This window comes from Lepus europaeus, chromosome 11 (genome assembly GCF_033115175.1).
Source record: "Lepus europaeus isolate LE1 chromosome 11, mLepTim1.pri, whole genome shotgun sequence".
Lineage (NCBI taxonomy): Eukaryota > Metazoa > Chordata > Mammalia > Lagomorpha > Leporidae > Lepus > Lepus europaeus.
Genome location: NC_084837.1, coordinates 105,746,824 through 105,774,548, shown reverse-complemented (window position 1 = coordinate 105,774,548; position 27,725 = coordinate 105,746,824). Strand labels below are relative to the sequence as shown.

At 57.0% G+C, this 27,725-nt stretch overlaps 1 protein-coding gene across 1 annotated transcript in view; it reads right to left on the bottom strand.

Moving 5' to 3' along the window:
• Positions 1–27,725, bottom strand: part of SLC28A1 (solute carrier family 28 member 1) — a 45,441-nt gene that overhangs the window by 5,420 nt on the left and 12,296 nt on the right. The window contains exons 5-13 of the mRNA XM_062204839.1: positions 25,905–26,046; positions 24,905–25,018; positions 22,450–22,527; positions 12,296–12,376; positions 10,065–10,145; positions 7,558–7,683; positions 4,099–4,229; positions 1,992–2,160; positions 1,676–1,873 (exon numbers count right to left, since the gene is read on the bottom strand). Coding sequence (XP_062060823.1) covers positions 1,676–1,873; positions 1,992–2,160; positions 4,099–4,229; positions 7,558–7,683; positions 10,065–10,145; positions 12,296–12,376; positions 22,450–22,527; positions 24,905–25,018; positions 25,905–26,046 — 1,120 coding nt within the window. The remainder of the gene's footprint in view (positions 1–1,675; positions 1,874–1,991; positions 2,161–4,098; positions 4,230–7,557; positions 7,684–10,064; positions 10,146–12,295; positions 12,377–22,449; positions 22,528–24,904; positions 25,019–25,904; positions 26,047–27,725) is intronic.

Here is a 27,725-nt window from a genome sequence, read left to right as displayed (position 1 = left end):
GGGTAAGTTCCCAGGAAGGGACCTGGGCACAAGATGCCATCTCGACGGAAGTCATTGGAATGTTCCAACAGCAGGGCATCGGTTAAGCCCCCAGAAGGATGCTTCGGGCACAGAGGCACCTTTTTTAAAAGTACTTGCAGTACAGTTATGACAGGATAGCAACTCCGTAAGCGCTCTCAGAGAGTACAAGAAAACATATAAAAGAACAATAGATGTTAGCGTGCTGAGCACACAGGTGATTTTTCCATTCCAAATGAAGGCAGTAGAGCTTGTGCTCCTTTAGGAGGGTTGCACAGAGTTTTATAGAGTTTTATAGAGCTTATAAACTGGAGCCGGCGCTGTGGCACAGCCGGTTAACACCCTGGCCTGCAGTGCCGGCTCCCCGGCTCCCTGGCTCCCCGTATGGGTGCAGGTTGGAGTCCCAGCTGCTCCACTTCAGATCCAGCTCTCTGCTGTGGCCTGGGAAAGCAGTGGAGGATGGCCCAAGTGCTCGGCCCCTGCACCCTCATGGAAGATCTGGAAGAAGCTCCTGGCTCCTGGCTTTGGTTTGACCCAGCCCTGGCCTTTGCGGCCATTTGAGGAGTGAACCAGCAGATGGAAGACCTCTCTCTCTCTCTCTCTCTCTCTCTCTGTCTCTCTGTCTGTCTCTCCTTCCCTGTCTCTGTAACTGTGCCTTTCAAATAAAAAATAAATAAATAAAATCATTTTTTATTTATAAACTCATTTTTTAAAAATAAAAAATGAATTTCTGGGTGGGTATATCAGATGGCCGTGGCCGTTATCAGAGCACACGGGTTCTACACCCAGCTCTGGCTCCTGACTCCAGCTTCCGGCCAATGAGACCTTTGAAGGCAGTGATGGTGGTTCAGGTGCTTGGGCTCCTGCCACCCACATGGGAGACCCGGATGGAGCTCCTGACTCCCAGCTTCTGCCCTGCACAGCCCCGGCTCTTGTGGGCATTTGGGGAGTGAACAGCAGATGGGAGTTCTGTCTGCCTGCCTGCCTACCTGTCTGTCTCTCAAATAAATACATACATACATTTTCTTTTTTTTTTTTTAAGATTTTTATGTATTTATTGAGAGGCAGAGTTACAGACAGAGAGAGGAAGAGACAGAGAGAAAGGTCTTCCATCTGCTGGTTCACTCTGCAAATGGCTGCAATGGCCAGAGCTGAGCCGATCCAAAGCCAGGAGCCAAGAGCTTCCTTCTGGTCTCCCACATGGGTGCAGGGGCCCAAGCACTTGCGCCATATTCTACTGCTTTCCTAGGCCATAAGCAAGGAGCTGGATGGGAAGTGGAGCAGCCGGGACACAAACCAGCCCCCCTGTGGGATGCTGGCACCACAGGCTGAAGGCTTAGCCTACTACGCCATAGCACCGGACCCCAAATATAAACATTTCACAGAAACAGCCAAACCCTGGGTGGAACCCGATGTATTAGCAGTGGCGTGGTGGTGAGGTCCCCTATCTCACTTGCCCGCCCAGATCTCTGGATGCCCGCATGTGTTCTGGTGGGGTTCATGTAGCAGGTGTCACACCCCTGCTGTCCAGCTGAAGAGACCAGGTGTGCAACAGCTGGCCCCAGGATCCACGGTTGCACATCAGCCTCCCAAGGAAGCTGTCTCCTGGGCCAGGAGGAGAGACCTGGGAGGGTGTGTCTCGGCCAAGGCCACTCACCGAGATCCACTGCTTCTGGGAGCCAATCCACTCCTCGACCCCCGCCAGGCGGCGCTGCTTGTACTTGGAGAGCTCCTCGTAGGCCACAAACTCATTCAGGAACAGCTTGACGCCCAGCAGCTCCGCCACCACGGCGCAGTCCTCCCAGGCCACGCCCATCAGGAAGGCCACGGGCCGCAGGATGTAGGAGCAGATGAGCTGCGGGCAGGAGGGCGAGAGGAGAGGAGGGAGGGTCTCCAGCGGCCGCCCGCCACCCGCAGGACCACCCCCGGCCACCCCTCTACGGCCGTGCCCGGTGCGGAGGCCGGACTCGCACCTGGAAGCTGAGCCCCTGGATGTCCACCAGGCTTCCCAGCCAGGACAGGGCAGCGTTGATGAAGTCCAGCACGGCCAGGAAGGCGATCAGGTTGGCAGCGATGTTGGCCACGACCCTCACCGAGATGGCGGCCCCGCTGCTGGCCGCTTCTATGAGGTTCCGAGCGTCTCTGTCACGGCATGGAGAGCCATCACCACCGGCCGGTCCCCGCCAGCACCGAGGGGCCCCAGCCTACTGCCCCAGGAGGCGCCCTGGACAGAGCATTTCAGGAGGAGAGGACCCTGGGTGCCCTGGGAGACCCCAGGACAGAAAAGTGGCAGCCCCAGATTCCCTGTGCGGCACTGCCGTGACAGAAGCCATGGGTGCCGTGCGGCTCTCGACCTCTGAAAGGAGGCTGGGGCCGGCACTATGGCATAGCGGATAAAGCCGCTGCCTGCAGTGCCGGCATCCCATTTAGGCACTGGTTCTAGACCTGACTGTTCCACTTCCAATCCAGCTCTCTGCTATGGCCTGGGAAAGCAGTAGAAGATGGCCCAAGTCCTTGGGCCCCTGCACCCGTGTGGGAGACCTGGAGGAAGCTCCTGGCTCCTGGCTTTGGATCGGTGCAACTCTGGCCGTTGTGGCCAACTGGGGAGTGAACCAGCGGATGGAAGACCTCTATCTCTGCCTCTCCTTCTCTTCCTGTGTAACTATGGCTTTCAAATAAATAAATAAATAAATCTAAAAAAAAAAAAAGAAAAAGAAAGAAAGGAGGCTAGAACAGACTGCCTTGTGTTATAAGCACAAAAAAAGAATGTGAAAATATTTCATTCATCATTCTTTAAATTGTCACATGATAAAATGACAATATTTTGGATACATGAGGTAACAATGTATGTATTACTGTTATCTTCATTTCCCTTCAAAACAGTTTGTGGAAAAATGGAATTCAAAGGTAAATTTATTTTGGTGCAAAAAAAATTTTAAGATCCATGCATAGGTTTTTGGTAATACACATTTCTCATGAACTTTTTGAAGAGCCCCTCGTATGCACAGATTTCAAAAATATTTTGTGCCCGTGTGAATTCACCTTTTAGAAATATAATTACGGGGACAGGAGCAGTGGTGTAGCAGATAAAGCTGCTGCTTGCAGTGCCAGCATCCCATATGGGTGCCAGTTCAAGACCTGGCTGCTCCACTTCCGATCCAGCTCTCTGCTATGGCCTGGGAAGGCAGCAGAAGATGGCCCAAGTGCTTGGGTCCCTGCACCCATGTGGGAGACCTTGAAGAAGCTCCTGGCTCCTGGCTTTGGATTGGCCCAGCTCTGGCCATTGCAGCCATTTGGGGAGTGAACCAGCAGATGGAAGATCTCTCTCTCTTTCTCCCTCTCTCTCTCTCTCTGTAACTCTGCTTTTCAAATACATAAATAAATATTTTTTAAAAATATACTGATTTGAGAGGCAGAGAGACAGGGAGAGCGCAGTCCTGTCTGCGGGTTCGTTTCCCGAGGCCGAAGCCGGGAGTGAGAAACTCAATTCCGGTCTCTGACAGGGGTGACAGGAACCCGGTGGCTGGAGGGATCACCTGCCAGGGGGCGCACTGGCAGGAAGCTGGAGTCGGGAGCCGCAGCGGGGTGCTGAAGCCACGTCCTCTGACATGGGGTGCGGACGTCCTACCTGCAGTCACAGCCACAGGCTCACCACCCACCCCTCCACTTACCCTTTAACTCCCTACTTTGGAGGCCCCTCGGGCGGGTTAAGCTACGTTTCTTTTCCCTTTTGTAAAGACAGCCCCGGGAACACTGTAAACAATGCTGGCGTTGCCATGGTGTCCCCTGCTCAGGCACCAGCTAACCTGCTGGGTACTCGGTGACCCCCGTGGGCTGAGCTGCGGCCTGGCACATGGCCCAGGGCCTCTGCGTGAGCCTGCCTGTGAGACACGCTCCTGCCCCAGACCTCACTCCCAGGCCTTGGCCGGTCCCCTGCTTCCTGCTGGCCGCAGATTGGAAATTAGGACACGAGGGAGGCCCCAGCCAGGGCAGGGCTCGCTGGAAGGCGGTGATGGGCGGAGACAAGGGCCACTGGCGCCTCCACCTGTGCCCCCCGCCACGGGCCCCCGCCACGCTTACCCGTAGGTCAGCTTCACGCCTTCCTGGCTCCTAAACTTGGACTCCTCCACCTCGGGGTAGACCAGCTTGGACAGCGCCAGAGCACAGGGGGCGGCCATGACGGAGGCAGCGATGAGGGAGGCAGCGTCGATCTAGGAGGGGAAGAGTGGGGGTTGGGGGTGGGCCGAGGAAATGTTGGGGGCCAAGGAGGGCAGCCCAGGGCAGCAGTGGGGCCTGCTTCAGGTCCTGACCGCTCTGCTTTGGATCCAGCTCCCTGCGAATGTGCACCCTGGGAGGCAGCGGGTGACGGATCAAGCACTGGCCCCTGGCACCCACGCAGGAGACCCGGATGGAGTTCCTGGCTCTTGGCTTCAGTCTGGCCCCGCTCTGGCTGTCGTAGGCATTTGGGGGAATGAACCAGTGGATGGACGTTATCTCTGTCTCTTTCAGATAAAATGAAAATAAAAATAAAATCCATTTTAAGAAAACAATGAAGGGCAGATTTTAAATCCAAGTAACTTCAAAGCAGTTTCCGGATTGATTTCTGCACTTACTGTGGAGGGACTTCAAGAAGCTTGTACAAAAGTGGCATGGAAAGAGAGCGCACATCTCCCGTGAACTTTGAAAATATGTCTATTTATTTATTTATTTATTCGAGAGGCAGAGGGCCAGAGATCTCCCAGCTGCTGGCTCACTCCCCAAACAGCTGCAGCGGCTGGCGCTGAGCCAGGTCAAAGCCGGAAGCCCAGACCTCAATCTGGGTCTCCCACATGGGAGGCAGGAGCCCCCCTACCAGCGCCGACATCTCCGCCTCTCAGGGAGCACTTTAGCAGGGAGCTGGAGCCAGGAGCCAGAACTGGGACTTGAACCCAGGTATATGGGACACAGGAATCTTAACCATTAGGCTAAACGCCAGCCTCTGTGAACTTTCTGAAGCCCTCTCCCATGTCCAAAAAAAAAAAAAAAAACCAACTTCCTCTCCAACGCCATGTTAAGTGTTTTCTGCCCATTACTGCTTTCCATCCTTATACTGATGTGGGACAAGCTGTAATTCTACCCATTTCACAGATGTGTAGACTAAGTAGTAGACTCTCATGCGGCCCTGCTCAGGCTCTCACAGACCTTGTCCTTGGGGCTGGCCTTTGCCCTTGGGGCACACAGGGGCCGAGTCCCCAGTGTCATCTGCCCCTGTGTGCACAGTGTGAAGCTCACATCTGGGTGTCCCGCCACGGTGGCCCCAGAGCCAGAGTACAGAGACCCGTGTCCAGGGGCTGGCAGGGAGAGCGGGGCCTTCTTCAGAGCCCTTGGGAAAGACAGTGAAGAGGAAGCAGTAGGCAGGACTGGTAAAAATGTGTGGACAGGCAGGTGTTCCGGCGCAGCAGGTTAGGCCAGGGCATGTAGAGCTGAGATGGGAGTGCCAGTTCCAGTGCAGGCTGCTCCGCTTCTAGTCCAGCTCCCTGCTAATGCACCTGGGAGGGCAGCAGAGGGTGGCCCGAGTGTTTGGGTCCCTACAATCCACGTGGGAGACACAGATGCAGTTCCTGGCTCCTGACTTCAGCCTGGTCCAGCCTTCGCTGACTGTTGCAGCCATTAGGGGTGAACTAGTGAATTAGTGAATTAAAGCTAGCTAGCTCTCTCTCTCTCTCTGTCTCTCCCTGTGTGTGTGTGTGTGTGTGAGAGAGAGAGAGACCTGTAACTTTGCCTTTCAAATAAATGAATCTTTTAAAATAAAAACTTTGTGACAAATAGCATTCCAAGATAAGCTTATTTTGGGTGCCGATTTATTTTGAAACCCTTGCATATATTTTCTATGGACTTTGTGAAGATCCCTTGTAGGCATGGACACCATGGGAAACTGACCAGCAGCAGGTGGCAAAGGACTGGGTAGAGGGAGAGGGAATGGCTGGGCAGTGGATCGAGGTGGGGTGATGCGGTGGCAGCCCACAGCCAGGTGGGGGCAGACGAGAGCTTCAGATCCCGACGCAGGAGGGGAAGAGGGGAGAAAGAAGGTGGGGCTAGGTGGTTCCCCTGGACTCAGCTGTGGTCGCAGCCTGGCACTTCCAAACCTGATGCCCAGGGCCACATGGCTGATCCACACTGCTTCCAACATTCTGGGGGGGCTAAAGGCAAGTGGGTACCCAGGCTCCATCCAAGGGGAGGCCAGACTGCCCAGGGCTGGACTAGGCTCTTGCTGGAGGCTGGGTTTTAAGCCAGCTTGTGAAAGAGATTTCCCAGTGTCAAGTTCGAGGTGATGACAGGAATGCCGGCAGCCTCCAGAGCTGGTCTTGTAATCAGCAACAGGGCCCGGAGCAGCCTTTAGAAATGCGCAGGCCCCGAGCCTTGAAATAGGATGCCCCCCCCCCCCCAATATTCCACTACAAAAAAGTTTCAGAAACAAAGTCTGGGGTTCCCATTTTTTAAAACATTAATTTTTCTCCTAGACAACTTATTGGTGGTGGGGTGGGAAGGGGTGCACCTGCTGTTGGGCTTGGTGAGATGAGGTGTAAGCCAGCCATGGCCTCTAAAACTCCAGACTGGGGGTGCCTGGCCAGATGGCTGTGGAGGGAGAGGGGGAGGGGAGAAAAGGGGAGGGGGAGGAGGAGGAGGGAGGAGGGGGGAGGAGGGGGAGGGGGGGAGGGGGGAGGGGGAAGAGGAGGAGGAGGAGGGCAGGCCTCCAGGGCCCACCTCAGTGTAGTGCATGGAGAAATGAGCATGAGTTTGGGAACCCAACAGACCCAGGCTTGGGTTGAATCAGCAGATGGAAAAATCTCTGTCTCTTTGTCACTCTACCTTTCAAATAAATCTTTACAAAAAGAGGTTTATTTATTTTATTTGAAAGGCAGAATGAGAGAGAGAGAGAGAGGGAGAGAGGGAGAGAGGGAGAGAGGGAGAGAGGGGGAGAGGGGGAGAGGGGGAGAGGGAGAGAGGGGGAGAGGGGGAGAGGGGGAGAGGGGGAGAGGGAGAGAGGGAGAGAGGGAGAGAGGGAGAGAGAGAGAGAGAGAGATCTTCGGTCTGCTGGTTCACTTCCCACATGGCCAGGGCTGGGCCAGGCTGAAGCCATGAGCCTGGAACTCCGTCCAGGTCTCCCACACAGGTGGCAGGGGCCCAAACACTTGGGCCACTTAGTGCTGCTTTCCTAGGTGTGCCAGCATCACCAGAGGTAGCTTAACCTGCTGTGCCACAATGCTGGCCTCTAAGTCTTTAAAAAGAAAAGAAAAAACACACAACAAAACCCTTGCATGCTACCTGGTAGGTGCTCAGCAAGTGAAACACCAGGACTCTGACTGGTAGCCTCCTGAGAGGCCAGAGCGAGCCCCGTGCAGCTCGCCCACCGGCCCTGTTCCTCCTACCAGTGCGGAACCCCGGGCTTCAGGCCCCAAGAGAGAAAGCCAGGGCTGCTTCTGCCAGGAGCTGCATGGGGGTCCCTAGAGGTGGATTCAGGTCCCTGGCACAGGCAGGCAGAGGGAGGGGTCCACCTACCCCAAAGGAGATGTAGGCGCCCAGCAGGCTGCCGGCGATGGTGGCGTAGCCTCCGGTCATGACCACGTGGACCTCGGAGAGGGTCATGTCTGCCAGGTAGGGCCGGATGAGCAGAGGAGCTTCGGTCTGCAAACAGGAGAGAACTCAAACAGGCAGAGCTGATGTGCCCAGGCACCCGCCCACCCCCAAACTGCCCCCAACCCCAGGAGGGGCAGGCGACAGTGCTGGGGGTCCCATGGGAAAAAGCCCGTAGTGGGGTGAGCACCTGTCTTTGGCAGAGCCTCTCTGAGCCTCAGCGGTGCCCACTTCAGTCAAACAATGCCCCTCCCAGCCACCTGTCCACCACCTGCCGGGGCCTGGCACCCCACCAAGCACCTCCCCTTCGTCACGCGCACACCCCTGAGACACACGTGGCCACCCCCAATCCCAGCAGAGCAAACGGACTCAGAGAGAGGTGGAGTATTACCCTGCCCTTGCAAAAGGATGGGCGGCAGCTCCGAGTGTTTGTGGCTGTCCTTAACATGAGAGGCAGAGAGCGCTCCCCGAATGTCCACAACGGCCCCCCGCTGGGGCCAAAGCCAGGAGCTGGGGACTTCATCCAGCCTCCTGTGTTAAGTGGCAGGAATCCAGGTACTTGCCCCATCACCACTGCCTCCCACGGTCTGCGTTAGCAGGAAGCTGGAGACAGGAGCCGGAGTCGGGAGTCGGGAATGGCGCCCAGGCACTCAGATGTGGGAGGGGGTGTGCTAACTGGCACATTAGCCTCTAGGCTGAACACTTGCCCCCAGGCCTGAACTTTTAATGAAGTTTTGGAGTTGCCCCCACAGGGTTTATGTCCCGGGTGCAGTGGAGCTAGGAGGGACTCCAAGGGGTATGGATAATCAGGATCCAAGCAGCTAAGCAATGCCTTTGGCCGGAGATAAAAGCCATGCAGACAATGGAGAAAGGCTGTGAGTGATGAGGGGGCATTTGAAATGGAGTATTTGAGTATTTGGTGTCTTAGCCATTGCGCTCCTGGCTTTGGCCTGGCCCAGCCCCTACTGCTGCAGGCATTTGGAGAGTGGATCAGCCGACAGTATCTGTCTCTCTTTCACATTTAAATACATTTTCAAAACACACAATTGAGAGCCAAGGCCTCTCTTAGGGGTGACTTGGTTAGGCTTGGCCGAGATCTGACACCCAGGAGCCAGCTAACAGTTTGGGAGCACAGCCCATTCCAGGTAGAACAAACAGCGAAGGCCCTGAGGCGGGGAGAAGCTGGCAGAGCTGCCTCCAGACCAGGTGGAGGGGCAGGTGAGCCCTGGAGGCGCAGGTGTTGGGGGGGAAGGAGCAGGCTTGTTTAAGGGGACTCAGCATGGCCTGGTTTCTGTTACTTCACGTCCCTGGGGCAGGTGTACGAAAGCTGGAAAAGGAGCTGGGAGGTGAGAGGCTTGGGGGGTGGGGGTGGGGGTGGGGGTGGGGGTGTGACGGCAGCCTTGTGGAAGCCGGCACCGTCACTGGCACCGCTCACCGCCACAGGAGGACCTGCAGCTGCGAGGAGTGGGGGAGTGGAGGCCTCCTGATGTTTGGCTGTCAAATTGGAGATGCGCCCTTAGGCATCCAGGACAGGGCACTGCAGAGCAGGGGCCCGGGTGCTCGAGGGAGGGAGGGAGTGTGCACGGTGAAGAGAAGGGGGCCCAGGAAGCAGGCAGCCTCCCCTTGCAGGCAATGAGGCTGGAGACCCAGGTCAACCTGGCCAGCAGCGGGGCCTCGGCTGAATTTACCTGGGGGCTGCTTCGCAGCACCCAGTGTCACAATCACCTCCAATTGATGTTCCCTCAGCACACACGTCGGTTACATTTGCTCTGTATGTGTGTTACAAATTCTCTGTATTTTTAACATTCTTTCCCTCTTTGCGCTCATGTTGGACGTCTTCAGGAAGTTTAGACTGGGGACAACTTGTTAAGACGTCGGCTGCATCTTAGGAAAAAAAAAAAAAAAGATGCCAATGTTTTGCAAAGTTTCCTAGACTGGCTGTGGAGTGTGCCATCCCTTGGCAAGCGTGCCTCCTGGTGACGCAAACATTAGGCGGTTGGGCCAGCACAGACGCTGCCACGGCTTCCGGGGTCCCCGCCTTGGGAGGCTCAAGCTTTCTGTGAGAGAGTCAGACTGGGGCGCCCTCAGTCGCATCTACTTTGGAAAATACATTTTGACAGAGGAGGGGAAGGAAAAAAAAAAAAAAAAAAAGGCCAAATGATGTAGTGGATGTAGTGGAAAGAACTTTGACCTGGAAGGAGAATGAGAACGCTGGGCTCCACCTGTGGGATTTGAGAGCCTCTGGGCTGACGGAGGCAGCTCAGGGTGGCCTGGTGGGAGGTGTTGGACAATGCCCCTCCGAGTGGACCCTCGATGGAGCGTCCCCAGGTGAGCAGCCTTTGGTGACCTTCCGGGCTCTTTCTGGATCTGAATCCGAGCTGCAGGGGCAGCCCGTGAGCCCCAGTGGGGGACAGGGAGGCCTCAGCACCCACCTGGCTCACGAAGATGTTTCCTGCCACGCTCAGGGTCTCGGTGGCCGTGGTGCCCATGGTGACCTGCATCAGCCACGCGATCTGGAAGGAAGCAGAGTGCATTTGGCGAGTTGGCAGTGGTAAGGCCCAGCTCGGAGAGAGGGCGGAAGCGCTTCCAAGCCTCCCCTCCCCCTCCCAGCCCATGCAGGACCTCCCCCCCCACCCAGGGCTGGAAGGCCCCTCCAGACTCATGCTGAAGTTGGCCTGCCGTGGGGGCGCCTGTGCGAGGTGACTCAGAGGTGACTCTGCCCTTGGATGTTGCGGGATTGAGCTCCTGATAAAAGGCCGAGTGGGCCCCACTTCACCTCCTCTCCCCATCTCCCATGCTCGCTGGCCCTCCGCGCAGCTCAGAGGCCCTTGCTAAATGCAGGTCCAAGTTCTTGGCACGAGCCAAATAAGCTCTTGGTGTTCACAGATTCCCCCAGCCTGTGGGGCTCTGCTGCGGGTCCCCTGGCCCACATCACCCCAGAAGACCCAGTCACCTTCCCCTTCCACACCTGCATCCAGGGGCCCCCTCCGTTTCCCACGGCCACCGATCCCACCGGGGAGAGCTCTGGTCAGTGGAGCAGAGCTGCTCAACGCACGCCCCGTCGCCAGGCCAGACGCATCCCCGGCTGGACATATCTGAGAATTGCCGAGTGCCCACACACCCCTCGGGGGTGACCGATGCATGCCGGCTTTGCCTGGGCGTGTTAAGTGCGGCATCTGGCCCAGTCTCCCCGAATCTTTGGGCCACGAGCCCCTCACACCTGGTAACATTTGCTGGCACGCGGTGGGGCTAGAGGCTTGGGCAAGGGCTTTGGGAAACACTGTATTAGCCGTTCCTCCTTCCGGTCAAGATGCAATCTGCACCCCCAGAACCTCTCCTGCGCCCCCAGAATCTCACCTCTGCTGGGAGCCCCCAGGCGCCCCCATCCCCAGGGTCTCTCATCTAGGTTTTCAGAGACAGCCTCCCCCACCCCCACCCCCATGCCCCACCCTGTAACTTCCTCTTCCCAGGCCTTATTCCTCCACCCTCCTGTGGGGAGTGTGCTTTGGGGCCTTTTCCTGGCTCACTGACGGTTCCCTTTGTCATGGCCCCTGGGTGCGACACAGTCGCCTCCCTCGCTGAGCGACGGGCCCCGGCAACATAACCACGGGCTGGCTTGGCATTGCTGGCAGCACCTCATGGCGCTGATGGGTTCTGAGCCCCCTCGGCTAAAAGCTCAGAGCCTGTTACTGAGTCCACAGCTGTCCAGGGCCGGGCACCACATCCGGGTTTTGTGTGGCAATTTTTTGAACATTAAGCGCAGGCTTTGACATGTGAACAAGCAGAGTCTCTGGCCAGCGTGGTCACTGCTTTGGCCTCTCCAGGTCTTTTTGGTAGAATTTTTTTATCCCCCTCTCGCCTTCTTGGGGCAGCCCCAAGGCTGTATGTAGCCAGTTCCCTCACAAAGACTGCACTGGATTTTGGCGCCACATCTCCTTAGTTTCGTGGCAAGGGCTCTGTGAAAGGGTCTTTGGACAGCAGCAGACTTTGGGAGGGTATGGGGCCTGGGAGGGTGCAGACCTCAGGAGCAAGGGATTCTGGGAGAGTATGGACCCTGGGAGTAGTGGATCCAGAGAGAGTGGGCCCTGGCAGCAGGGGGATCTAAAAGGACGTGGACTCTAGGAGCAGAGGATTCTGGGATGGTATGGACCCCAGGAGCAAGGAATTCTGGGAGGGTGTGGACCCTGGGAGCAGAGGCTTGTGAGATGGTATAGACCTCAGGAGCGAGGAACTCTGGGAGGGTGTGGACCCTGGGAACAGAGAGGCCTAATAGGATGTGGGCTCTGGGAGCAGAGGATTCTGGGATGGTATGGACCGACCCCAGGAGCAAGGGATTCTGGGAGGGTGTGGACCCTGGGAGCAGAGAGGCCTAATAGGATGTGGGCTCTGGGAGCAGAGGATTCTGGGATAGTATGGACCCAGGAGCGAGGGATTCTGGGAGGGTGTGGACCCTGGGAGCAGAGGCTTGTGAGATGGTATAGACCTCAGGAGCGAGGAACTCTGGGAGGGTTTAGACCCTGGGAACAGAGAGGCCTAACAGGATGCAGACTCTGGGCAGAGGATTCTGGGATGGTATGGACCCCAGGAGCAAGGGATTCTGGGAGGGTGTGGACCCTGGGAGCAGGTGGCTCTGGCAGAGCCGGGCCTGGGCTCAGGAGCTTACCTTCAGGATCACCCATTGCATGAGGCCCACGTAGTAGAGGACGGACATGACGCAGCTGAAGAAGACAATGATGGGGAGAACCTGTGAGCAAAGAGAGCAGAGCCCAGGTGAGAGGCAGGCAAGGTGGCAGGGCCCTGGAGACACGGGGCCTCGTGGGCGGCCCTCGGTCCTGCCTGCTCCTCCCTCAGCCCTGCCCACCTAGCCACACTCCCCAACTCCTTAGCACCATGGGCCTGCACCATGGCCTTGCTCCTACCTCCTGAATCCTTGTGTCTAAAACAGGGTTGCTGTGAGAGTGAAGGGAGCTAGCTCAGGGCCTAGCACCTTGCACACTTGCCCCCTCCTCCCTGAACCCAGTCCCTGCTTTGTGACTCTGGCCTTAACCTCTCGCCAGGCCTTGGGCGGAAAGAGGGGATTGTCGTCTACCTGGTACCAGCGTCTCCTCCTGTCACCCCGCTTCCCACTACCAGGCCAGGCCTCACAGGCCACAGGCCGCCTCCACTCTAAGACCCAGCACTCCAGGAGTTCACGCCCCCTTCCCTCCCCACCCCAGCGCTGCTTCCTCACGGCAATCCCACCGATCCTGGCAGACCCCCAGGATCGGACATGTCTTGTAGCCGCAGCCTAGTTTGGTAACCTAAGCAGTGAGAATGGGGCTGCACTTTCCAGGTTGCTGTGGCGTGACTTCCGGGGCCAGGCAGGGCACCACACGTGATCTCAAGTGGACACAGGGTAACACTGGAAGGACCCGCAGCAGGTGCCCTGGGCAGTGGGGGAGGGTCTGCGTGCCTTGGTGGCGGGGGAGAGGGGTTCGTTTTTCCCCTGTGCCCTGTTGTACAGTGGGATGTTTGCTCTGTTCGTGTCTTATCTGTGCTAAACAGTTTTAAAATAATTAGTCACGCAGAAAGAAGTTGGGTGGGGAGGGGTGGGGCAGGGGGTGGCCCTGCGGCATAGCAGGTAAAGCTGCAGCCTTCAATGCTGTGCCAGCATCCCTTATGGGCACCAGTTCGAGACCTGGCTGCTCCACTTCCAAACCAGCTCCCTGCTAATGGCCTGGGAAAAGCAGCGGAAGATGGCCCAAGTGCTTGGGCCCCTGCACCCACGTGAGAGACCTGGATGAAGCTCCTGGCTCCTGGCTTTGGCCTGGCCCAGCCCTGGTCTTTGTGGCTATTTCAGCATTGAACCAATGGATGGAAGATCTTTCTCTGTCTCCCTTACCCCGTAACTCTGCTTTTCAAGTAAATTAAAAAAAAAAAAAAATCTTGAAAAAAGAAGAAAAAAAAGCAGCTGGGAACGTTATGGCTCACTTTAAAGATATTCCGACTCTCCAGTGGCATCAAAGCATTTAGTAGCAACCAGGCTCTGCACTCTGACCTTGGATCTTCTCTGAGCTAGCATTGTGCAGTCCGGTCCTCCCTGGTGATGCTGGGGCAGTGGCACCACTTGTGGTCACAAGGGGACACCACCGGGGCTCTGCAGTGCCCCGTGCCACTGAGCTGGACAGCCCAGGAGGTCAGGGGCTCCAGGCATTTTCTCTGGACGCACCCCATTGTAAGTCGGGGGGCAACTGTGGTCCCAGACAGTCCAAGGGCCTTATGTGCTGGGACTGTGGAATTGCCTACTTCCCCTCCAAGGACGAGGCCCGGAGGCTAAGGACAGGGCCCTGGGGTCAGCGTCACTGCAGGAGGAGCCGTGAAGGGGGCTGAAGCCGCAGTTTGGGGAACATCCAGGAGAGGGGGTGACAGGAGCGGAGGGGCCGCTTTTCAGGAGGGGGTGGGCCGTGTCGCATCAGAGAGCTCTGAAAAGGAAGCGGGGGACAGATGGTGGGGCTCAGCCGCCTGCGGGTCCCTGGAGACCGAGGGGAGCGCCCAGAGAGAGCCGAGGGCTCGGGGCAGGCTTGGCTTTGTTTCAGGGGAAGCAGAGTCCTGCGTCGCATTCAGGCTCCAGCTGAAAATGAACGGGGCTCGCAGGCTGGGCCCTGGTGGGAACCGGACAGCCCCCAGTACCTCCACTGGGGCTGAGAGCTGAACCCCGCAGGGCGGTCTTCCCTTCCTGGCCCTGCGCGCATCTGGCCTTGCTCATTGCACATCTGTCACCGGCTTCATGGCCCCCAGGGACGTCCCCTGACAGGGAACCGACTGCAAAGTCCTCTTCCTGCCTCGTGACGGCTTCCTGCCTCCTGGAGGAGCCCCAGCGTGGGCGGGTTGACGTCACCGCCGGGGAGTGAGACGTGGAGAGCAGCACGGACCGGTGCCATCTAGTCCGTGCAGCCTCTTTGGTCACGTAAGCACTGCAGGGACTGGGCCAGGCTGGGAGGGAGGGTGCTGGGTGCAGCAGGACCCGGCTGCAGAACTGGGACCAATGGAGATTTGCTGTGAGTTGGGCATTTTTGGCGGAAGGGAAGCTGTGTTTTGGGATTATATGGTGATTGGGGAGAAAAAAGGGGACAGAAGAGAGAAGACCCCCCAACTTTTTTTCCTAAGATTTACTTACTTATTTGAAAGGCAGAGTTACAGAGAGAGAGAGGGGGATCTTTCACATGCTGGCTCACTCCCCAGATGGCCACAATGGCCAGGGCTGGGCCAGACCGAAGCCAGGAGCCAGGAGCTCCTTCCAGGTCTCCCAAGTGGGTGCAGGGGCCCAAGGACTTGGGCCATCTTCTACTGCTTTCCCAAGGCCACAGCAGGGAGCTGGATCAGAAATGGAGCAGCCAGGACTTGAACCGGTGCCCATATGGGATGCTGGCACTGCAGGTGGAGGCTTTACCTGCTATGCCACAGCGCTGGCCCCAACCCCTACTTTTCTAAAGTGGGACGTTTAATCCTGAATGAAGTCTGTGTGGTCAGTGTGACCTCACAGCCCAGGAAGCAGCCCTGGGGCCTGCAGCACCTGAGACAACAGCAGCCCAAGGCAGTGCTGCTGTGGGGAAGGGAAGGAAGTGCCACGCAGTAGTCCTACTACGCGCCTGCTACGAGGTCCCACTATGGGCCAGGTGCCCAGTGTGTGCTGACTCATTGATCCTCAAAGCAGCTGAGGTGCCGGTAACTGTCTCCATGGAGACCATGAGGGGCGGGCTACCTGCCCCCCGCCACACACCTGTTGCACCTGCTGGCCCCAGGAAGGCTGCCAGGCGCTGCCAGGACCCTGAGTGGCAGTGCTGGTGGCTTGTTTCTCTGCACTCAGATGATGTCTGTGGCCCTCCTGATGCCTTTGTTGGGAGGGGTGATTTGCATCACAAAGTGGGGGGGGGGTCTACATGAATGGGATCAGTGCCCTTTTAAGAAGGGCTGAGAGAGTCCCCCACCTGCTCCATGCTCAGCCCGATCTGACCATGCCAGCACCTTGAACTTGGACATGCTGCCTCCAGCACTGGGAGAAGCACCCTTCTGTTTCTAAGCCACTCCACATATGGCTTTCATTACAGCAGCCCAGATGGACCTGGACCATCCCTTTCACGCAAGAGCCAAGTACAGTAAGTCCTGCCATGGCTTTGCTGTAGCCTGGCCGAGGGCAACAGACAAGCTGACCCAGCCAGGGGCCCGCCGTGTGACCCTGCACTGCGCTCCAGGCTCCGGCCACGTTGAGGGTTAGAGAGTCCCCAGGGAGAGGCTCTGCTTCCTGCAGATCGGCTGTCCCCAGCTCAGCAGGAAGCACCTTGGATTCCGAACATGTGCAGGAGTTCAGCGAGGGCTAGACCAGGCTGAAGCTGTCCAGCGGCTGTGTCTAGGCACAGTGGCTCATGGAGGGGATGGGGAGAAGCCTGAGACTCCCATTCAACTCGGCACCCAGCAAAGCTAACCCATCTGGAGGGTGTGCATGAGAGAGAGAGAGAGAGAGACATGCTCACAAGGGGACTTCAAAAAGTTCATGGAAAATGGAATTCAAAGATACTTATTTTGGTGCAAGGCAATTTTGAAATCCATGCATAGTTTTTTCATCATCCTCATGTCCACACATCTTCTGAGACCCCTGCCCACGTGCAGGTGGGTGTGAGTGACATTTCGTGATGAGTGAGTCTTTATGGAACAAGAATTCTGCAGCCCTGGGGCATGTCTTTTATCTTCAGCGCCCCCTCAGCTGGCCTGGCTCTGCTAAGGACGCCGTCGGCCAGCCACTGACCAGGAATTGGTCCAGAGGACAAGAACCCCCAACCTGCCCCACCTCCACCCCGCCCTGCCTCCACCCTGCCTCGGGGGGCCAGGAGGTTGCTAGTGTTCGGCCGGGAAGCCGAGGATGCTTGATGCACACCCCACCTCGTTTCTTTCTCTCGTCACTCCACGTCCAATCTCTAAGTCTTCTGCCACCTTTGAAATGTTTTGAAATGATCGGGGTGCTTTTGGTATGTGGAAGAGAGACATGATGCCACTGGTTTGGACTTAAAGAACCAGGAGGGAAACACCCCGTGGCCGGAGGCCTGGTGAGGGGGGTTTAATGCCAGCTTTGCTCCCAAGGCCCTGGGCCATGCGGGATCGGAGCCCCTGCCAGCCCGGACAGCCTGGGAATCCACGGGTCTAAGGGGCGACTTGGGGGGGAGGCGCTACAAGCAGGTACACTCCAGAAGTGGAGGAAGACAGGAGGGAGCAGTTCACCTGGCGAGGGAGAGGACCCCGCCGGGACAGGAGAGGGGAGGGGCCCTGCGGCTGCAGCTAAGACACCCAGCGCCCCTTCTCCTGCTTCTTTGCCAACAAAGCTTTCATTGCTCTTTGGGAAACCACCCTCCTCCTCCTCCGGCTCACGGGCTCCGGGATGGGACAAAGTTATGCTCATCCTTCCGGGTTCTAGTTCAGGCTATGCTCTGAGCCTGCCAAGAAGAGCCCACACTGGACTTCGTGCTTGAGCTAATGGGAATCTCTCTCTCTCTCTCTCTCTCTCTCTCTCTCTCTCTGGCATTTGGAATATGAATCAAAGGATGGAAGATCTCTCTTGTCTATCATTGGTCTCCCTATCCCTGCCATTGCTGTTTCCTATGGCAGGTGTGCTGTCACCAGTGCCCTGACCTACACTGGAGCCCCAAACACTCGCCTGGTGCACAAGGGAGCCCTGCAAATGTTGCTACTCACAGGCCCTACAGGGGCCGGCTGCCTTGTTTTCCATATGGGGGCTACCAGAGCTGCCTTCCCCTAAGAAATGCTCCTTTTAAATCACATATTGCAAGGGATGCTTCCACTCAACCTTCAAGGGTGAGCACACAAGACCCCAGTCCTTCCATCTGCAATATCCCAAGCTATGACCTCAGTGATTGGCTGAAAGATGGTCACGTGACCCACGGCAACCAATCCAAATTCTGCCCTGGAGGTTTTCTTTTAATTTTTATTCATTTCTTTATTTGAAAGATAGGCAGACAGATCTCTCATCCATTAGTTTACTCCCCTAATGCCTGCAATAGCCAGGGTAAGTTCACACCAGGAACTCAATCCAGGTCTCCCACATAGGTAGCAGGGGCCCACCTTGACCCACCTTGAGCCGTCACCTGCTGTCTCCCAGGGTGCACTTTAGCAGGAAGCTAGAATAAGGAGCAGAGCTGGGAGTGAGCCCAGGCCCTCTGATGGGGGATATGGGCGTTCCGAGCAGTGTCTTATTTTTTTTTAAAGATATATTTATCTAAAAGAGTTACAGAGAGATGGAGGGACAAATATTCCATCCATTGGTTCACTTCCCAGGTGGCCACAATGACCAGGGCTGAGCCAGGCTGAAACCAGGAGCCAGGAGCTTGTTCCGGGTCTCCCACTTGGGTGCAGGAACTCAAGCACGTGGGGCTGTCTCCATTGCTTTCCCAGGCTCATTAGCAGGAGCTGGATCAGAAGAGAAGTAGCTGGAACTCGAACAAGTGTCTGCCATGGCATGCCGGCATCGCAGGCAGCACCAGCTCCCCAAAGAGCATCTTAATCCCTGTGCCAAGTGCCTGCTCTGCCCCAGCATTTTTCAAACCCAAAAAGAATCCTGGTTCTGGGTGGCCTGCTGTAGAAATGAGCATGTCGTGTTGCTGGGGTCTTGGGGAACCCGGAACTGAGAGAAACTTACACCCAGGGGTCAGCAGAGACTCAGGGTCAAGGATTTTGAGCCTGGAGGCTCTGGGCCAGGTTTCAGCCTTTGCCAGCTCCGCCTGGCCCTTCCCTTCTCCTCCCTTTACAGCAAGCTGCAGGGGTGGGTGTTGTGGCACAGTGCTAAGAAGCCGCCCGGGTCACCCACATTCCATCTTGGAATGTCCCAGGCTGCATGTATGACCTGACTTTTTGCTAACATCCATCTGGGGCATTTCTTGCATTACCGGCATTCCATACCAGGGTGCCCCACTTCTGATCCAGCTCCCTGCCCAAATTTGGCATAGGGAAGGTGGCAGAAGATGGCCAGAGTGCTTGGGCCCCTGCACCCATGTGGGAGGCCAGGATGGAGTTCCCTGCTCCTAGCTTTGGACTGGCCCAGCCCTGGCTGCTCCAGGCATTTAGGAAGTGAACCAGCAGATGGAAAATCTCTCTCTCTCTCTCTGTCTCTCTCTGTCTCTCTCTTTGTGTGTGTGTGTCACTCTGCCTCTCAAATAAATAAATAAGTCTTTAAAAAAAAGATTAATCCACACCGTGGGAAGCAGCAGGTAATGGCTCAAGTGCTTGGGCCCTGCCACCCACGTGTGGGCGCCTGGCTTCAGTTTGGCCCAGCTCCAGCTGTTGCTGGCATTTGGGGAGGAAATTGGTGGGCAGAAGATCTCCCTCAGCCACTCTGCCATTCAACTAAATAGAAATGAATAAATAAATAAATAAATGAAGTTTAAATCAAGTTGCGAGTAAGTTGTGTAACCAAACAGTCCTAAGGAATATCATTTCTTCTAAATCAGGGAGAAAGCAAACGCCCTCAAGTCAAGGGCAAGGCCTAAGGAGAGGGCTCTGATGCCCACCCTGAGTGGGGGATCACAGTGTGAGGGACTTCAGGAAGTCGGGGGAAACGGAAGTCAAAGGTCAGTTTATTTCGGTACCGAAGGTTTTTTCACTCCATGCCTTGCTTTGTCATGACACACATTTTTCAGAAACTTCCTGAAGACCCCCGTATTTTCCCTACAGGCCTGGCACAGACTCCTCCTCCAGGACTGGCGGCTGCCAGGGTGATTTCCTGCGCTTCCCCACCTCCCTGTTCCACGCAAATCTTGGGGCAGAAGGGGACGAAGCAGTCACGAATGGCCACGGCCTTCGCTTACAGCCCGTGTCCGGCTCTTGGCGCTGGGGAGGTTTGCAGAAAGATGAGCTTAGCCCTGCTACGAGGCCAGAGAGCAAGGCCAGCCGTAGGGGAGCCCAACGCTTAGCCCAGCCTCCCAGCAGGCACAGAGGGACTGCCCAGGGGCCACAGCACCACCGTTTGTTCACTTCATTCATTTGCCATGCACGTGGGAGACCAGATGGAGCTCCTGGCTTTGGCCTGGCCTGGCCTGGCCCTGGGTGTTGTGGACATTTGGGGAGTGTCCCAGAGATGGAAGATTCTCTCTCTCTCTCTCTCTCTCTCTCTCTCTCTCTCTCTTTCTCTCTCTCTCTGCCTCTTTCTCTATCTCTGTATCTCTGTCTTTCAAATACATACATAAATCTATTTTTTAAAAAATGAAGGGAAAGATAAGACAGAGAAGTGACATCCAAGGCTTGACCTCAAATAGCTGGAGGCAGCCCCAGCCATCAGTGCAGAAGCAAGCGACCAGCTCCACGTGGGTCACTCAGGCCCTGGCTCCTGTGAGCACCAAGACTTCTTGGCCTATGGCCGCTGCCTCCTTGCCAGGTGCACCCTGGCTCCACCCGGCTGTGATCTTCCCACTGACTGTGCACACTTGTCCCAAAGCCTCAGGCTGGTCCCTGTGGGCTCCTTATTTACTGGGGCTCAAACCCAGATGTCTCAGCCTGGTGTTAAGACCCTTGAGGGGCCGGCACTGTGGTCTAGTGGGTAAAGTCACCACCTGCAGTGCCGTCATCCCATATGGGCGCCAGTTCAACTCCCAGCTGCTCCACTTCCAATCCAGCTCTCTGCTATGGCCTGGGAAAGCAGTAGAAAATGGCCAAAGTCCTTGGGTCCCTGCACCTGCTTGGGAGACCTGGAAGAAGCTCCTGGCTCCTGGCTCTTGGCTTCAGATTGGCGCAGCTCTGGCCGTTGTAGCCATCTGGGGAGTGAACCAGCGGATAGAAGACCTCTCTTTCTTTCTCTTTCTCTCTGCCTCTGCCTCTCTGTAACTCTGCCTTTAAAATAAATAAATACTTCTTAAAAAAAAAAAAAACTTGAAGACAGAGTCCCCGCTGTGCCCTGGGAGCTGGCCAGCCGGCTGTCACCTCCACGTTCAGCCCAGTACCACGTGTCCCCCCATCTATCTGTCTAGGCCCTGAACTTCCGGTCCAAAGCCACCTCTCCCCCAGGCTTCCTCCATGTCCCATGGTACAGACCACCTCTCCCCGCCCCAGGCCCTTCCCTCCACGCCTCACTCCCTGCTCTGGGCCATGCTGTGCCTGTCTCCCCAGCCTGAGAAGCTCTGGCCCGGAAGTGGCTCTCACTGCCCTGGTGGAAACCCAGGGGATACACGTGTGAAGGGAGCAGCCCCTGGCCCTGGTGGGGACAGTGCTCGGGGTCCTGGGCTGGGGGTGGCTGACACAGAATCTTCCCGACACAGACCCAGCCCCAGAAAACCTGATGATGGTCAAGGGGCCAAGCAGACTCCTGCGAAGGGAGGACCCAGTCCCTTCCCTCTCCTCGTTATCACTTGGAGCACTGGCCACGCCCCAGGGAGCCTGCTGGTCACGCAGGCACCCAGGCTCCTTGGTCAGGGTCAGCAGTCAGGAGGAGGGGCTGGACCCATGACCGGGCTTGGTCCCAGCCCAGAAGTCTTTGGCCAAGGCTGTGGCCTAGGCTGGAAGCCCTCTGGGTCGGGAGGCTCCGGGGACAGGGGCAGAGTCATGACCAAAGGCAGAAACCTCCAGAACACCAGAATGTGGTCAATGGGCCAGGCGGGCAGCAGCATTGTCTCTCCCTGGTGCCAGGGCATCAGTGACAGGAGGCTGGACCCAGCTCCTGGGGGGTGGGGTGGGGTGGGAGCCCCGCTCTTTCTCTGCCCAGCCTCTGGAAGTAGAGAGCTTGAGCCTGGAGTGAGCCCATGGGTGTCAGGTGGGCCGAGTGCTTACTAACAAATGCCTTTGGGTGCTCGAGCAGTTCCATCCGCAGCCTCACAACGGCCCGAGTTGCCATGTTGTAAGTCAAGGGCTGGGGCTCCCCTGATGGACAACCAGGTCTTGGAGACAGCACAGTAACTTTTTCCCAATTTCCCCTTTAGTATTTGTGCATAATTTTTGTTGGAAGGAAGAAAAGAGGGAGGTAGAGAAAAGAGACTATGGGCCTAGGAAGATGGAGCTATGGCTGGCAGCAGTGCAAATACAAGTGGGCTTCCTGGTGGAGGTGGTCTAAGAGGGGCATGAAAGGAGGGGCACCCTGAGAGGATCATTTAAGACCGAGGCTTCGGCCGGTGCCGTGGCTCAACAGGCTAATCCTCCACCTAGCGGCGCCAGCACCCCGGGTTCTAGTCCCGGTCGGGGCACCGGATTCTGTCCCCGTTGCCCCTCTTCCACGCCGGCTCTCTGCTATGGCCCGGGAGGGCAGTGGAGGATGGCCCAAGTGCTTGGGCCCTGCACCCCATGGGAGACCAGGAGAAGCACCTGGCTCCTGCCTTGGGATCAGCGCGGTGCACCGGCCGCGGCGGCCATTGGAGGGTGAACCAACGGCAAAGGAAGACCTTTCTCTCTGTCTCTCTCTCTCACTGTCCACTCTGCCTGTCAAAAATAAAATAAAAATTAAAAAAAGACCGAGGCTTCCTGGAAACAGCCCTGCGTGGGCCCAGAGTCCCTACAGCATGGAGTGGGCTCAGGTGGCAACAGGAGCCGGGCCCCTGCCCCCAGCCCCTATACCTTGTTCCCACCTCCGGCATCCTATCAGTTGGGGTTCGTGGTTAAGAGAACAGAAACAGGAATACTCTCTTTCGCAGATTTTGCAAAACATAGCCAGAACCTATCACTCGGCTGACACCTCGCTGAACCCCTCCCAGGCCCCCGGGGCCCATGCCTGCCACCTGGCTCGGCTCACCACTGGCAGCCGGAGGCCTCTGCACAGTGGCCACCAACACCCCTCGCACCCGGAGTCGAGCTGACCTGAAAGGCAAAGACGTCCTTGACCAGGGTCTCGCCGAACACAAAGCTGGAGCCGGCTTCCGTGTAGCTGAGAAAGACCTGGAAGGAAAACACAGCAAACCGAGCCAGAGGTGAGGGCCAGCCGGGAGCAGCGAGGACACCGCACACGGCCTGAGACCCAGGCTGGGGTGAGCAGGTGCCTGGCCTGCCGCGGTGCCTTCCCCCAGCTCAGCGAGGGCGGCCAGGCCCAGGCAGCTGGCCGGTGTCGGGGGCGCAGCACCACGGGCATTTGTTCCTCTGACCACTTCCGGCAAAAGAGACAGCTTGGTCAATCTGAGAGACGTTCTCCAAGATGAGACACTGTGTGCTCTGTCCCAGACAACCAGTGGCACAGCCTTCCCCAGTCTTGCCCCCGTCCCAGGCTCTTGGCCTTGGTGTGCATCTACAGAAGCTCTGTGTTCTGGTCTTCAACTGGCATCGTGACTGCTGAGACAATTCACTTTTTTTTTTTTTTTGTCCAGACCTCAATGTTCCCATCTCTAAAATGGGGCCAGGACCGGAGCAGCAACTCTCAGCGTTTTCCTCTCAGGGGAGCCCAGGCCTGCTGCACCCCACATGGAGCTCCAGCAAATGCAAGCAGTGAGAGGGGTGAGGCAGGATTGACCTTGGGTTTTCAACCATTTACATTTTACAGGGTACATCACAGGGTGGGCGTGGTCGGCCTTGCCGCTAACATGCCTCGCGTAGCCCACGCGGGAGTGCCTGGGTTCGATGCCCAGCCCCAGATTCCAGCCTCCTGCTAACGCAGACCCCAGGAGGTGGCCGTGATGACTCAACTGCTTGGGTTCCGGCCACTCGTGTATAAGATCCGAACTGGGTTCCAGGCTCCTGGCTCTAGTCCTGGCATTTGGCGAATGAACCAGCAAATCAGAGTGCGCACACACTTGCGTGCGCGCTCTCTCTCTCTCTCTCTTTCTCTCTCTCTATCTCCCCTCTCAAATAGTTTTTTAAAAGTAAATCATGGCCGGCGCCGCAGCTCAATAGGCTAATCCTCCATCTTGCGGTGCCAGCACACCAGGTTCTAGTCCCGGTCGGGGCGCCGGATTCTGTCCCGGTTGCCCCTCTTCCAGGCCAGCTCTCTGCTGTGGCCCGGGAATGCAGTGGAGGATGGCCCAAGTCCTTGGGCCCTGCACCCCATGGGAGACCAGGAGAAGCCCCTGGCTCCTGGCTTCGGATCAGCGCGGTACGCTGGCCGCAGCGGCCATTGGAGGGTGAACCAACGGCAAAGGAAGACCTTTCTCTCTGTCTCTCTCCCTCACTGTCCACTCTGCCTGTCAAAAAAAAAAAAAAAGTAAATCATGATGGGGGCCGGCACTGTGGTACAGCAGGTTAACACCCTGGCCTGCAGTGCCAGCATCCCATAAGGCTGTTGGTTCAAGACCTGCCTGCTCCACTTCGGATCCAGCTCTTGCTATGGCCTGGGAAAGCAGTAGAAGATGGCCCAAGTCCTTAGGTCCCTGCACCCGTATGGGAGACCCAGAAGAAGCTCCTGGCTCCTGGCTTCAGATCGGTGTAGCTCTGGCCGTTGCTGCCATCTGGGGAGTGAACCATCGGATGGAAGACCTCTCTCTCTCTGCTTCTCCTCTCTCTGTGTAACTATGACTTTCAAATAAATAAATTAATTTTAAAAAAGTAAATCATGATGAAGGAGACCGGCGCTGTGGCATAGCAAGTACAGCCACCGCCTGCAGCACCAGCATCCCATATGGGCACCGGTTCGAGTCCTGGCTGCTCTACTTCTGATTCAGCTCTCTGCTGTGGTCTGGGAAAGCAGTGGAAGATGGCCCAAGTGCTTGGGCCCCTGCACCCATGTGGGAGACCTGGAAGTAGCTCCTGGCTCCTGACTTTGGATCGGCACAGCTCTGGCCATTGTAGCCATTTGGGCAGTGACCCAGCAGATGGAAAAACTCTCTCTCTCTCTCTCTCTCTCTCTCTCTCTCTCTCTCTCTCTGCCTCTCCGTAACTCTGCCTTTCAAATAAATACATAAATCTTTAAAAAAAAAAAAAAAAGGAAACCATGATGGTTGCGTAACAGTGTTATCAGTTTGAAGACATTTAAAGACAGTTAAAATGGTAAATTTGATGTTACATTTATTGTAACACAACAAAAAAAAATACCTCCAGCAAACAGTTTGAGACATACACAGCATAAATAATTTTCAGTTTTTTAAGGCGCTTTAACTCCAACTTGCTTATGACCACTACAGGCCAAATGCCATGGGCCCCAGGACCCCAAGAGGTCCCTCCCCATACCAAACCCGCTCCTAGGCCTAAGGGAAGCCACTGCCGCTCTGCCCGGCCCCCAGCCCCCAACTTGGTGTGGGTCCCAGGTCTGCTCCTCCCCACCACAACCCGCCGCCCCTACCGAGGGCTTCCCCCGCACCCCCTGCTCTGGGCAGCCAGGCCCCGCACACACCTGGATCTGCTCGCCCAGCCACTGGAATGCAATAAATCCTGGCTCCGTTCTGATGACAAAGAGTCCAAGCACAAACTGCAGCCCAAGGCCCCAGGACACGGCCCGCCAAGACACCTGCCGAGAGAGGGGGGGGTGTCCTACTGAGCGCAGCCCCCGGGGCACGCACAGGGAACACAGGGCTGCTGGCGCTGGGCCTGGCCAGGGCCTTGGGCCCACTGCCCGCGGCTTGCCTGTCTCTGGAACGCAGAAGCAGCCCCATGTTGGGCAGCAACGGGCCCAGCTCCCCAAGGACCGTGTGTGCGTGGCCGGCCCTGAGCGTGCCCCGCCTCGGGACGTGGGCACAGCCTGTCAGGGCCCGGCTCAGTGAGGCCTCTGACTGCCCGAGGCCCCTGCCATCTGACTGCTATTGCCGGTGCCCTGACCCCACTTGCTGTGCCCCCTCCTCAGCACTAGGCCATCCCTTAGCTCCCCGGGGCTGGGCTGTGGCTGGGGTCTTGCAACTCCAGGACCGCTGCTTAGCCCAGAGGCAGGCAGAACCAGAGCGAGGTGGCAGCCCCCTGCCCCCAGCGGCCAGCAGCACCCCGAGGGCCTTTGAAATGCAGGGTGAAATGTTTTGTGACTTGGGAGGACCAGGTGGGGCTTGGGAACAGGTATCTAACAAGCCCCTGGTGCTGCTGCTTCCACTGCTGGTCTGAGAGCAGCCTGGGGGGACGGGGGGGTCAGGCATTCATCCAGGGCCCCAGGATCTCTGGGATGGAGAGGGAATGGCTCCTGAGCCACAGGGCTGAGGACCAGGCTTGGGCCAATGGAGGACACGTTGCCAAGGAGATAGAAGACCCCAGCCCCACCTCTCCAGGCAGTGCCCCTGTGCTGGAAGTCTCCCTCCTGGGAGTCCCCAAACACAGCCATCCACCCCAGGCAGGAGCCTCTGCCCCAGCTCAGGGGGGGTGGGGAGAGGCACGCACAGACTCCCAGCCCCCAGCACGCAAGAAGCACTCACAGCGCCATGATGCTTGGAGCAGGCAAAGAGCACGGCCACGAACACGCAGCTTCCCGCAAAGGACACGAGCTGCTCAGGCCGCCGGGAGGTGTCCAGACACAGCCACAGGACCAGGGCCAGGGCGGCGGCCAGGGCCAGACACCTGCGGCGAGAGGCAGGCAGCCGTCACCCTGGGTCACACGCGCGCGCGCACACACACACACACGTGCCGGGGACCCGAGACAGGGAGGGAGTACAGCACAGGCTCTGGGGCTTTGTGCTGGGAAGGGCCAGTCTCGCTGTGTGACGTCAGGCAGCCCCCTAGCCTCTCTGAGTCAAGTCCCCTCCTTGGCCAAAGTAAGCTCCCCACAGTTGCTGGGGTGATGAGACAGGAGCAGGTGTGTGGCTGGTTTTTCCATGCGGGCACACGTGGGGACTCTCAGCGAGGACACCCAGCCCAGTCTCTGACCTGGGATGGCACAAGCCCTGCCTCCCAAATGCCTTGAAGCAGTTAGGTCAGTCAGACGGTGAGTCCTGTGCCCAAGACCAAGGACTGATCTGACCTGGACGGCAGCCGCTTGGTCCCCAGGGCTGGAGTTTGCTTATCTGAGGGGCCGCAGGCAGGGTAGGAGAGCTCGGGTCTGGGGGATCAGGTGTTGAGGGCCCAGCCTGACCTGGTTGTCGACTCACAAGGTACTGATGACTGTGCACGAGCACCTACTAGGTGCCAGGTACTGGGTCGAGTGCTGAGAGACAGGTGCCTGGCTGGTTGTCACCAAGCGCCCATCACCTCGATCCACGTGCGCAGCGTTTGCTGTATTGCGCCATTTGCATACCTACCTGCTAGGTTTCTGGATGTCACTAAAAGGTATGCTTTGGGAGTTTGCTTTTGTTGGTGTTTAATAGCTTCGTTAGCGATACGGCTGGCATGTATTACCCTCACACCTGGAAGGTCTCACAAGCTTTGACATAAACATGTGCTTCTGAAGCCATCGCCACATTCAAGACGGGGAACCATCACCCTCAAAGTGTCCTTGTGTCCTCCTGTAATCCCCTCTCTCTCCCCAAACCCCCAGGTGACAACGGTTCTGTTTTCTAGGATGTTAAACAAAGCTGAATAGCACATACTCTGACTTCTTCCACCCCGTGGAATTATTTTGAGATTCCTCCAGGTTTTTGCTTGCATCAAGAGTTCATTCCTATGGGCACCGGATTCTGTCCCGGTTGCTCCTCTTCCAGTCCAGCTCTCTGCTGTGGCCCGGGAGTGCAGTGGAGGATGGCCCAAGTGCTTGGGCACCTGCATCCACGTGGAAGACCAGGAGGAAGCACCTGGCTCCTGGTTTTGGATCGGCACAGCACGCTGGCCATAGCGGCCATTTGGGGAGTGAACCAACGGAAGGAAGATCTTTCTCTCTGTCTCTCTCTCTCACTGTCTAACTCTGCCTGTCAAATAAATAAATTTTAAAAAAAAGTTCACTCCTTTTCATTGCCTAGCAGTATTCCGTTGTGTGGAGATGCCGCCGCCTACCTGCCCAGTCACCTTTGGATGGATATCGAGGTGGTTTCCAGGTTTTACTATTGCAGGTAAAGCTGCTATGAACATTCAAGCAAGCACCAGCGAGTCTTTGCAGGGGCCACACTTTCACTTCTCCTGGGGACCTACCTCGAAGTGCAATAGGCGGGTCATACGGTAGGTCTCATTCTTTAAGAAATAGCCGAGGGCTGGCATTGTGGCCCAGCAGGTTAAGCAGGGGCTTGCAAGGCGGGCATCCCACATCAGAATGCCGATTTGAGTCTTGGCTTCTCTCCTTAGATCCAGCTCCCTGCTAATGCACCTGGGAA